Here is a 12,907-nt window from a genome sequence, read left to right on the forward strand (position 1 = left end):
TTTTTATTCATTGATTTTGGAGACAGAGGGAGAGAAGGAGGAATGGAGGGGAGAGAGAGAGACAGCGAGAGCAAGAAACATTGATTTGTTCCACCTACTTATGCATCCATTTGTTGCTTCTTGTATGTGCTCTGACTGGTGATGGAACCTGAAACCTTGGTGTGTCCACACGATGCTCCAACCAACACCCATCCAGGGCTAAGCTATGTTTCTTTTTTTCTTTTTTAATTTTTTAAATGTATTTCTATTGATTTCAGAGAGGGAAAGAGAGATAGAAAGTATCAATGATGAGAGAGAATCATTGATTGGCTGCTTCCTGCACGCCCCCCCACCGGGGATTGAGCCCACAACCCCAGGCATGTACCCTTGACCGGAATCCAACCCAGGACCCCTTGGTCTGCAGGCCGACGCTCTATCCACAGAGCCAAACCAGCTAGGGCTCAGCTGTGTTTCTTAATCTTTACCTGAGATATGTTTATATTGATTTTAGAGAGAGAGGAAGGGAGAGGAGAGGGGGAGAGGGAGAGAGAGAGATCGCTGTGAGGGAGAAATACCTATCAGTTGCCTCCAGTATGTGCTCCGGTTGGGGATTGAACTCACAACCTAGATATGTTCCCTGACCGGAAATCGAACCCACAATGTTTAGGTGTATGGGATGATGCTCCAACCAGCTGAGCCATCTGGCAGGACTCAACTATGTTTTTAGGCAACATTTTTTATGACGTGGGTAAATTATATGTGGGTTGTGAAACTAAATATCTAGAAATAGGGAAGTCATAGCTTTGAGTTTTCCTGTGTATGTGGTGGCTCCTGTAAGTGGGCATATCCCTTGTGGGGGCCTTGGAAGCTATGTCTATGAGGTTGTATTGAGGAATATTGGCTTTTGAAGGGCATGAGGTAAGGCAGATCCTGTATCTTCTCGGTGTGTATCTTGTCACCTTGTACTTGAGCTCTGCTGCATGGTTGATCCCAGGACTTCTTTGTAAGCAACCTGTGACACCCCCCCCCCCCCCCCCAATCTGTTTTTCTAAGATGCTGGTACCAAGTGTGGCTTATGGTATTATGGGATTCTTTTATTTTTTATTTATTTTATTTTATTGAGTTCAGAGAGGAAGAGAGAGGGAGAGAAAGAGAGATAGAAATATCAGTGATGAGAGAGAAGCATCCATCAGCTGCCTTTTGCACGCCCTCTACTGGGGATCGAGCTGCAACCTGGGCATGTGCCCTGACCAGGAATGGAACCAGCTACTTCTCCGTAAAAGGGATGATGCCCAACCAACTGAGCCACACTCAGTGAAACAAAGGAAGAGCTTAGGGTAGAAGCAGCAACAGGAGAGAACCTAGGCATGCTCTGTTTTGGCTCCCTAGAACTGTTAAAGGAAAGAAGTGAGCCACAGTGGGGCTGCTGTTAGCACACTGAAAAGTCAGAGAAAATGGAACCTTGGAGACAGGTTTTGAGTTACCACTGCCCAATGTCCCCCTAGTTGCAAGTTTTCTGAGGACTCTTAGAGTTTAGGAGAGAAAAGTAAAGATGAACGCCTAAGAGGGAAGAAACGGTGGGCATCCTCCAGAAAGAGCCACCGGAAGGTTTTATTTTTTTTAGTTAAATCTGACAGTCACTTTTAATTGCCTTTTCAATGATTACATCAGCCCCTCTTGAGGTTTTTGGCCCATAGTAGGAATCTAAAACTTAATTTTCCTCCTTTCTGTTTATTTGAAGCAACAGTATCTGCATACACTGTAGATATAGTAATGTAAATCACACTGGACTTAAATGGGATGATTCTAATATTTTAGGTGTGCTGTCATCAGGAAGTATGTAGTTTGTAATAAATATTTCGCAAACTGAAAAACAAATAGTATGGAACTATTTCTTTTCATGTATTTGTAATTACATTCTTTCCTTATAATATTAGTGGGTTGCCCTAACTGGTTTGGCTCAGTGGATAGAGCATCGGCCTGTGGACTGAAAGGTCTCAGGTTTGATTCCAGTCAAGGGCATGTACCTCCTGCTGGGGATGTGCAGGAGGCAGCTGATCAATGTTTTCTCTCATTGATGTTTTTTTTTTTTCTTTTTTTAAAAATATATTTTATTGATTTTTTACAGAGTGGAAGGGGGAGAGAGAGATAGTTAGAAACATCGATGGGAGAGAAACATCGATCAGCTTGCCTCCTGCACATCTCCCACTGGGGATGTGCCGGCAACCCAGGCACATGCCCTTGACCGGAATCGAACCTGGGACCCTTCAGTCCACAGGCCGACGCTCTATCCATTGAGCCAAACCGGTTTTCGGCACTCTCATTGATGTTCTAACTCTCTATCCCTCTCCCTTCTTCTCTGTAAAAAAATCAATAAAATATATTTTTAAAAAAATTAGTAGGTTAATTTATAAACCATCTTTTAAAACTTTTTGTTTTAGTCCCAGAAATCCTGGATAGAAAGCACTTTGACCAAGAGGGAATGTGTATATATTATACCAAGTTCCAAAGACCCTCACAGGTAAGAACACCTTTGTTTCTTCTGGACTCTTCTAGGAATTTAGATGTAAATTGTATTGCTAATTTACATATTAAAAGCCATAACAATTCATAGAGATGGGGTTTAGAATTAAGATATCCATAGTTCAGTATCCCAGTTCTAAACTAAAACACTATTATTCTTTCATTGAGAGAAAATTATGATATTGCTTTATTTAAAAAATAGATTGTATTATCCTTAATTTATTTCCTATAATATTGTTAATTTCATTTTGCAATCAAAATAATAAAAATACTCATTAGATGTTAAAGGAATCTCAAGCTGTTATTAAGTAAGTATCCTGGGCTGTAGCAATTCACAGAAGACATAATTTATAATCACAACTGGTCATTTCTTTTTACATCAATTGATTTTAAAATTAAATTCTTAAATATGTATTTTTGTTGATTTCAGAGAGGAAGGGAGAGGGAGAGAGAGAAACATCAAGATGAGAGAGAATCGTTGATTGGTTGCCTTGCACACCCCACACTGGGGATGGAGCCCTCAACCTGGACTTGTGCCCTGACCAGTAATTGAACTGTGACCTCCTGGTTCATAGGTTGATGCTCAACCACTGAGCCATGCTAGTTGGGCTTAAAATTAATTTTATATGAATAGGTTAACAAATGGATTTACAAAGTACCAAAAGTTATACTAGTAAGTGAAAGCCTCCTTTAAGTTCCCCTTCCTTAAGGAAACCATTATTGCCTATTTCTTGGAATACCTTCCAGAAATACAGTATTTGCATGTCCACGTAGATGTTTCTCTACTTCTCCCTCTCTACTTTAAATACATACTGTTTAGTTCATTGTGTTTATCTTGATGATAACCACTTTGTTCTTAATTGTTCCATCCTTTTAAATTATATGTCTGTATCATAATTTGTTTTAGTAGTCCTGAATTGATGGACATTTTAGCTGCTCTGTTTTTCTTTTTGCTGTTAGGCGAAAAAAGCTGTTATGAATAAACCTTGTTCATTAATCATTTTACATGTGTTACAGATATTTTTTTAGCGTATACTTTTAGTACTGGAACTAGGTTTTGTGAACAAGTCTACGTTTTTTATTTTGATGAGTAATGCCAACTTGCCCTTCGTAGAGATTATATCAATTTACTAGTATACACCCCCCAACAGACAGGACTACTATATTCTATCTTCTCATGAAAATATTATCTTAAAGGTTTTTAAAAATATTTTTTTCTAGTCAAATGTCTTTTCATATGTATGTTTTTAGTGTGAATTATATGTTCATATATTTTCCTTTTTTTATATTGATTTGATGAAGCTCTATGTATTAGGGAAGCTAACCTTTTGGTGTGCAAATATTTTTTTCAATTTGTTTTAAGACTATTAGTTGTACATTTTTGTCATGTAGAAATGTTGTATTTTTACATAATTAAATCTATCAGTTTTTAGTTTCTGGGTTTTATGTTATACCTACTTATATTTAAAAATATGAAAACCATGTGAGTTTTAAAAAGTAGTTACTTGAATGTGTAAAGTATAAAAATGACCTATGATATCAACTGAAAAATAAACTATATAATTTTTCTTTGTTTTATACTTCTATATAGATTTTATATAGGTTAGTTTAAACTATAAAAACTTTTCCCCTTTAAGTAATAAATTTACCTTGTTTATAGATGCCTTCCAGGATGTCAAATTTGTCAGCAACTTGTCAGGTAAGTTTAATAACATAACTCTATTGCACACATTTTTAAAAATAAAACTAATCTATTAGAAACATCAGAATACAGTGGGATAAAACTTATAGGCTATATATTTGAGAGTTACTTTACTCAGACCTGGGAGGTGAAAGATCAGGTAAGGTTGCTTGAAACTCAAGTGAAGCTACCTGAGCAGAGTTCTAAAGTTAAATGTGAATTAGTTGTGTAAAGATGGATGGGGAGTGATTTTAGGCAGAGAGAACAGGATGTGGGAATACTTGACAGTGGAAGAGATTATGGTTCTGTCACAAAACTTGAGAATGTAAGATGGATGTTGGAGAGATCTGAGTCTGGAAAAATGAGTAGGGGCCAAATCATTTAAGCTCTTTGTGTATATGCCACATGGTTTTGATTGCATGTTAAGAGGATATTGTATAGGGAAGTAACAGGCTTCTTTTTCTCTTTTTTTTTTTCTCTTTCATTTCTTCTTTCAATACAGTGGAGATTGAATTGGGAGAAAGAAATAGTTTGGAAAGTTTTGGAGTAATTCTGGCAACTCCAACATAAAGGCTCAATTAAGATAGTAGCTATGATGCTGAAGAGAAGTAGACATATTTGAAAGGATAAATGAGATAAACTCTATGACTTAGTGGATGTGTGGAGAAAGGAGAATTTGAGATGGTTCCTAAATTTCTTAATTAGGCAACTAAGTAAATAGTATGCTCATTAAGATCTGATGAAAGAACATAAGAGGAAGACAAATAGGTCTCTGGTTGGTAGGTTAGGAACAAATGTGCATAGAATGAGTTCATTTTAGATATATTGAGATTTACCATCTCTGGTCTTATTCATTTGTTCCTCTAGATTGGAAATTACATCTGGTGTTTTTCCATTCAAGCTAAAGAATTTCCTTTAGCCTTTGGTATAATGTAGATATATTGGAGATGAATTTTTTTGGCTTGGTTTATCAGAAAATGTTAATTTTACTCTCAAACTTAAAGGATATTTTCACTAGATATTGAATTCTGAGTGGACAGTTCTGTCATTCTGGCACTTTAAAGGTATTATACTGTATTCTGGATCTTGTTAGTGGTGAAAAGTTAGCTATTATTAACATAGCTGTTCTTCTGTATGTAATGGGTGTTTTTTTCCTCCAGCTACTTTTAAAGTGTTGTGTGTATTTTTCTTCTGTATTTTTGGTTTTTACAGCCAGGTCTGCAATGTGCCTGAGAGTGGTTTTTTGTACTTTGCTTGTGTCAATATTTGAAAGTTCATATTTTCCACCAAATTGGGAAGTTTTCAGCCATTGTTTCTTAAAATATTTTTCTGCCTCATTCTGTTTTCTCTTTCTTATGGGACTATAGTTATACCTATGTTAGATTGCTTGATGTTTTCCACAGATCACTGGTGCCATTTTTTAAAATCAAAACTTTTTTACATTTATTAAATTTACATTGATCTTTCTTTAGGTTCACTAAATCTCATATCTGCAATTTTCAAAATGTTGTTTTGCCCATCCAGTGAACTTTTTATTTCATGGAATATTTTTTTTTTAAATTTTCATGCATTATATTTTTTAGTTCTAGAATTTCCACTTGATTCTTTGCATGTATCTTTCCAATTTTCCTAACACCACTTATTATTTTTTTAGGCAATAATAGTTTGAAAATATCACAATATTATTTAATAAGCCATTGTTGCATTAAGCCACTTGTAAAGGGTAATTTTTATACTTTTGTTACATTCTGATCTTTATTTATTTGCTATAACATAACTACTTGTGTAAATAATTGAATATCAGATGTATAGTAAATACTTTTCATTGTGTGCACACAATAATCAATATGAGAAAACTAATTAAATTTTTTTAGAAAGAAAATACATACAGATATTTCCTTTGAAGATGTTAACCTGGGAATTTTTGTATATTTTATCATTGATATAAAGATACAGAGTTAATACAGATGGTGGCATGTTGATTTTAGTGTTTAATACTAATACCTAATTTATTTTTTCTGCTAATTTAGTGTTGATTATATAATTTCAGAATTTTAAGCAAAAAGCTCACCTACCATAAATACCCATTTCCCAGGATGGCATTTAAACTCCCTAGCCAACACCATTTATTGCATGGACTGTCTTTACCCCATTGTATGTTCTTTCCTTCTTTGTCAAATATTAATCGACCAAATAGGTGTGGGTTTATTTCTGGGCTTCCTCTGCTGTCCCATTAATCTATGTCTTTTTATGCCAGTGTCATGCTGTTTTGAATATTCAGGTGGCCTGATAACTCCAACTTTGTTTTCCCCCTCAAGATTGCTATGACTATTCAGGGTCTTTTATGGTTCCTTATAAATTTTTGGATTATTTGTTTTACTTCTGTGAAACATGTTATTGGTTATTTCATAGAAATTGCATTGAATCTATAGATTGCTTTGGGTTGTGTGGACATTTTAATGATATTAGTTCTTCTTATCCATGATTATGCTATATGCTTCCATTTATTAGTATCTTCTTTGATTTTTTTCCTCATTGTCTTATTTTCTGAGTACAGGTCTTTTATCTCCTTGGTTAAATTTATTCCTCAGATTCTAATTTGATAGAGTTTTTTCCCTTTTAGCATTTTAAAGATGTAACAGTAAGTTTTGGCTTGTAAATTATTCCACAGGTTACTAATGTTCTTACTCCTTTTGTTCCCCCAGTATTTTCTCTCAGTGTTTCATTTTGGATAGATTCGATTGCTGTCTTCAAGTTTACTATTGTTGTTTTTTGTAGTGTCTAATATGTTATAAATCCAACCCTAGGACATTTTCATTTCAGATATTTCTTTAGCTATCCTAGTTGGGGTATCTATACTAATAAAAGGGTAATAGGCTAATTAGACCGGATAGACCAGATGTCTTCCGGACAAAGCCATGGTGGTGGGGACCGAGGCAGAGGCAGTTAGGGGTGATCAGGCCTGCAGGGGAGCAGTTAGGGAGCAATCAGGCCAGCAGGGGAGCAGTTAGTGGGCCATCAGGCCGGCAGAGGAGAGCACTTAGGGGTGAACAGACTGGTAGGGGAGAGCTGTTAGGGGTGATCAGGTAGGCAGGCAGAGGCGGTTAGTGCCATCAGCCCGGCAGGGGAGCTGTTAGGGCCGATCAGGCAGGCAGGCAGGTGAGCGGTTAGGAGCCAGTGGTCCTGGATTGAAAGAGGGATGTCGATCGGGCCTAAATCGGGAGTTGGACAGCCCCCGAGGGGTCCTAGATTGGAGAGGATGCAGGCTGGGCTGAGGGACCCTTCTCACCCCAACCCCGTGCACGAATTTTGTGCCCTGGGCCTCTAGTCCTATATAATAAAAGCCTAATATGCTAAGTGTCTGGTCATCTGGTTGTTCATTCAACCAATCAAAGCATAATATGCTAATGACATGCTAAGGCTGCTCAACCACTCGCTATGACATGCACTGACCACCAGGGGGCAGACAGATGACCAGTCGCTATGATGTGCACTGACCTCCAGGGGGCAGATGCTCCGACCTATAGGTTAGTTTGCTGCTGGGGTCCAGCCAATTGGGACTGAGCGAGATGGGCCGGAAATGCCCTATTGCCCTCCCGTGGTCCCTCCCCAGCTGGCCAACCTCCCGCGTTCCTCCCTGGCCTCGATTGTGCACCGGTGGGGTCCCTCAGCCTGGCCTGTGCCCTCTTGCAATCCAGGACCCCTTGGGGGAAGTTGGAGAGCTGGTTTCAACCTGATTCCACAGGCCAGGCCGAGAGACCCCACTGGTGCATGAATTTGTGCACCAGACCTCTAGTTTTAAAAAGAAAACCTTTCCAGTTCCTCCCTCATCCTGTTAATGTTTTCCTCTAATTTTTCCAAACATATTCTTAATAGTTTGAACTTATTTATAATGGCTGTTTTAGTGTCCTTTTCTGCTAATTTCATTACCTCTGTACAATTTCTGGGTCTTCATTAGTGATATTTTTTCACTTATTTTTTCCTGCTTTTTTGATTGCCTTGTATTTTCTGATGGTTGCTGCACACTGTGAATTTTATGTTTTGGATGTTGGGTTTTGTTGTATTCCACTAGCTTTGGACTTATTTTAGCATGCATTTAAGTAACTTTGGTCCTTTCAAGTCTTGCTCTTAAACTCTGTCAGGGCATATGTAGTCTTGGTCTTAGTTAGCCTTTCTAATAGTCATTACTCTCCTGAGGACCCTATTATATTATAGACCTCCCGTATTATGAGATCTCTTGATTTTTTCTGATAGAAACACAAACTATTGCCTGTGTTTTGTGAACTTTAGAAATTATATAACCTGCTGTGTAGCAGTTCTTAACATATCCTTGGGTATATAAATTAATTTGTATTTTCTTGAATTCTGTATACATGGTATCATAAATATGCACTCTTTGGCATCCAGCTTTTTTCATTCAGCATGATGATTTTGAGATACATCATATTATTGTGTCTATTAGTGGTTCATTTCTTTCTGTGTTTGAATACTATTCTTATTATATAACTATACTATATTTTGTAGAAGCTCACACTGAATTTAGATGAATATATCATTATATACTAATGTATTTGTACTATTTCAGTGCTATAGTGAAGATACTGGTATTAGCTATATTAAAATCAAAAGCTCAAGTTATTTTTGTATTGCTCTTTGATTCATTCATCTTAATTCAGTTTTTCATTGACTAATTTTTTTTAAAGTCTTTAATTTTATTGTTTTTCTTTAGGTGTTTTTGTGGTCGCTTGGTCAAGCAACATGCTTGTTTTACTGCAAGTCTTGCCATGAAATACTCAGATGTGAAATTGGATGACCATTTTAATCAGGCATTAGAAGAATGGTCTGTGGAAAAGCATACGGAACAGAGCCCAACGGATGCTTATGGAGTCATTAATTTTCAAGGGGGTTCTCATTCCTACAGAGCTAAAGTATGTCACATATTTGGTTTCTTTACTTCATTTACGTTGTTATTTAAATAATATATTCTTGTTATATGACAGTTTATATAATGCTGTGTCAGGAAATCAGTCCCAGTAATTCTTTTACATATTTTTAAGTTCTTTGTAGAAGTGCGTAAAATATATAATTGTTATACCTTGGTGACTTGAACTTTTTATCGTTATAAAATGTCTTTTATTTTTTGTCAGTTTTGTTGACTAAGCCTGCTTTTTTCAGTAATCAGCATAGCTAATTTTTTCTTTTATTTTACTGTTAACCTTTCTTTATGTTTAAGGGTTTCTTTTCAAAAATTTAAAAAGTAGTGTCTACTATCTCACTTTTTCTTTGTTTCCTTTTCTTGTGTCTTTGGATTAAATATATATTTTTTTATTTTCCTCCTTATTAGCATGTTATTTATACATTATTTTTATTTTTATATTCTCTTTTTAAAAAATATATTTTTAATTGATTTCATAGAGGAAGGGAGAGGAGGAGAGAGATAGAAACATCAATGATGAGACTCACTGATCGGCTGCTTCATGCACATTCCCCACTGGGGATGGAGTCCGCAACCTGGGCATGTGCCCCAACTGGGGAATTAAACCATGACCTCCTGGTTGATAGGTTGACGTTTAACCACTGAGCCACGCCAGCTGGGCTGACAGTATTTTTATAAACACTATGAATACATTTTTAACTTGTTACTATTATAAATTAGTACTATACTACTTTCTGACAATGCAAGATCCTTTGGAACATTTGTAAGTGCATTTACTTTCCTTATGGCTTACGTGCTTTTTGTTGGCATGAATTTTATTTCTTTGTGTATTTTAAACCCCAAAACATAATTGTTTTTCATTTAGATTTACCAACATTTTACTCTTTACATTGTTCTGCCTGCCTCCTTCTCTTGACAGGAAAATAGTGCCAATTGGTCGTCCCATTCTCATGGATCCTTAACCCACAAGTTTTCATTGCGTTGATAGCCCTCTGATGCCTCAAAACAGATGTTACTTACCTAGTTTTAGTTTTTCTAGTATCCAGGGGCAGAGATGGTCCAGAGCAATCTAGTTCATTGCCAGAAGTAGAATTCCTCATTTATTCTTAACATAATTTTTTTTAAAAAAAATTAGCTTTAGACTCTTTTCCAAACACTACTATATGTACTGTATTAATTATAATAATGAGTTAAATTAAACTAATGCCGAAATACTTAGTATAGAACAAATCTTTTTCAAATCATTCTTAAGGGACTCTGGAATCTTAATCAGTGTTGAAGAATTCTGATACTTTAGCATATTTTTCCATTGGTGTTTGATATTTGTAATGGAATGGGCAATATATTGTTTTGTAAAGAACCTTTCTTAGAGATGTTTAAAAGTGTTTTTTATTCCAACATCTGAATGTTTCAGATTTCTTATGAGCTGAATCATATAGGTGCATTAGACAAAGAGAATGAAGTACAGTGGTCATAGCAAGTAAATTTTGTGATGTCACTTAAGAGAAATATAATTTTTAAAATCTAAATCAGAGGATATGATGGTTTATTTTCTATAGAATGATTTAAAAAAATTAAACTGGTAAATCCACTTGAACACCTTAGAATATTGAGTAAAATTTATTATTTTTGGTAATTTGTGGATCAAATCTATAATTACTTCCATCAAGGGAAACCATCATTTATATTAAAAATATTTTTGTTACTTTACTGCATAGCCACAGTCCTACTATAAATGGACTTGATCATTGACACAAAACTTTTAAATAGATAATGTAGTATTTGCTTTTTTAATAGCAAGAGTTGTAGAAGCCTCCATTTTCATCATTCTTTCTTTTTCTTTTTCTTTTTTTTAAAATATATTTTATTGATTTTTTTTACAGAGAGGAAGGGAGAGAGAGTTAGAAGCATCGATGAGAGAGAAACATCGATCAGCCGCCTCCTGCACACGCCCCACTGGGGATGTGCCCGCAATCAAGGCACACGCCCCTGACCAGAATCGAACCTGGGACCCTTCAGTCCGCAGGCTGACGCTCTATCCACTGAGCCAAACTGGTTAGGGCTCTTTTTCTTTTTCCCTCATTGTAGTTAGCCTTAATACCTCTCATTCACTGCATACTCATAGTTAACACTTGGAGTGCGGGAAACGAGTTAAGTCGGTGAATTGCGCGTACTCCGCGGGAGCCGTCTTAACTCGGTTCATATAGATTTGCGGTGGAGTGCGGGAAACGTGTAAACTCGGGCCGATTGTAACTGCGTATTACCAAATATTTGTTTGTTTGCCGTTCACAAAGATACCTACCTGCGTATGCGAACCGTTTCATACCCATTGGGGTAATAGGTATCATAAAAATCCCTTGTAAGTAGAGAACACTTTATGGCGCTGGTCGAGTACAATACCGTTAGGGTACCAATGTATTGTTTTCTCATTTTATAACCGATATCCCTGGATATCTCACCATGCAAAGAGAATAGTTATTGAGAAATACTTCTTGTGTCTGGACGTCTTTAGTTTTGAGTTTTGTGAATATTATTACGTGTTTAAACTAACTCTGATTTTGCGCGGGAAACCTAAATAATTGCCCGCGCCATCTTATATTTTGGCGGGAAATTCACCCGACACCGTAGTGTTAAACAAGCTAATAAAAATTGTGGATAAATTTGTAAATTGGATGAACAGTAAATGAATTTATATAAGCAGGAAGTGTAACACAGTTATATCTTAATCTTTATATATATATATATATATATATATATATATATATATATATATATATATATACTAGAGGCCCGGTGCACAAAAATTTGTGCACTCGGGGGGAGGGGGGTCCCCCAGCCCGGCCTGTGCCCTCTCACAGTCTGGGACCCCTCGGGAGATAACGACCTGCTGGCTTAGGCCTGCTCCCAGGTGGCAGAGGGCAGGCCCAATCCCTAAGTGCAGCCCCTGGTCAGGCTCAGAGCAGGGCCGATTGGGGAGTTGGAGCGCCGCCCCGTCATGCACAGAGCAGGGCGGATCGGGAGGTTGCAATGCCACCCTCAGGGTAGACTGATTGGGGGGTTGGGGCACCGCCCCCTGTTACACTCAAGGCAGGGTCGATGGGGAGGTTGCGGCACCACCCCTTGTCACGCACAGAGCAGGGCCGATCAGGGGGTTGGGGCGCTGCCCCCTGTCACTCACAGAGCAGGGTCCATCAGGGGGGTTGGGGCACTGCCCCCCGTCACTCACAGAGCAGGGCCCATCAGGGGGTGGAGGAGCTCCCCCTGTCACGCACAGAGCAGGGCCGATCAGGGGGTTGAGGAGCTGCACCCTGTCACACTCAGGGCAGGGCCAGTGGGGAGGTTATGGCTCTACCCTGTCACACACAGAGCAAGGCCCGTGGAGGGGAGTTGGGGCGCCACCCTCTATCACCCACAGAGCAGGGCCGATCAGGGGGTTGGGGCACCGCCACTGTCACACTCAGGGCAGGGCCGATGGAGAGGTTATGGTTCTACCCTGTCACACACAGAGCAGGGCCGATCAGGGGGTTGGTGCGCTGCATCCTGTCACACACAGAGCAGGGCCTGTAGGGGCAGGGGGTTGGGGCGCCTCACCCTGTCACACACAGAGCCGCAGGGCAATCGGGGGATTGGGGAGCTCCCCCCCTATCGGGCACAGAGCAGGGCTGATCAGGGGGTTTGGGCGCTGCCCCCTGTCACGCTGATCCCGGTGCCGGGAGGCATATTACCCTTTTACTATATAGAATAGAGGCCTGGTGCAAGGGTGGGGGCCAGCTGGTTTGCCCTGAAGG

The 12,907-nt window shown here is 38.4% G+C and overlaps 1 protein-coding gene across 4 annotated transcripts in view; it reads left to right on the top strand.

The window, feature by feature from the left end:
• Positions 1-12,907, top strand: part of TRPM7 (transient receptor potential cation channel subfamily M member 7) — a 123,227-nt gene that overhangs the window by 17,424 nt on the left and 92,896 nt on the right. For all 4 annotated transcript variants that reach the window (XM_070422982.1, XM_070422992.1, XM_070423002.1 and 1 more), the window contains exons 2-4: positions 2,421-2,500; positions 4,163-4,201; positions 8,913-9,111. In XM_070422982.1, coding sequence (XP_070279083.1) covers positions 2,421-2,500; positions 4,163-4,201; positions 8,913-9,111 — 318 coding nt within the window. The remainder of the gene's footprint in view (positions 1-2,420; positions 2,501-4,162; positions 4,202-8,912; positions 9,112-12,907) is intronic.

The sequence above is a fragment of the Myotis yumanensis genome, unplaced genomic scaffold, assembly GCF_028538775.1.
Source record: "Myotis yumanensis isolate MYYU_CA2020_CCGP unplaced genomic scaffold, mMyoYum1.0.hap1 SCAF_1, whole genome shotgun sequence".
In the NCBI taxonomy this organism is placed as follows: domain Eukaryota; kingdom Metazoa; phylum Chordata; class Mammalia; order Chiroptera; family Vespertilionidae; genus Myotis; species Myotis yumanensis.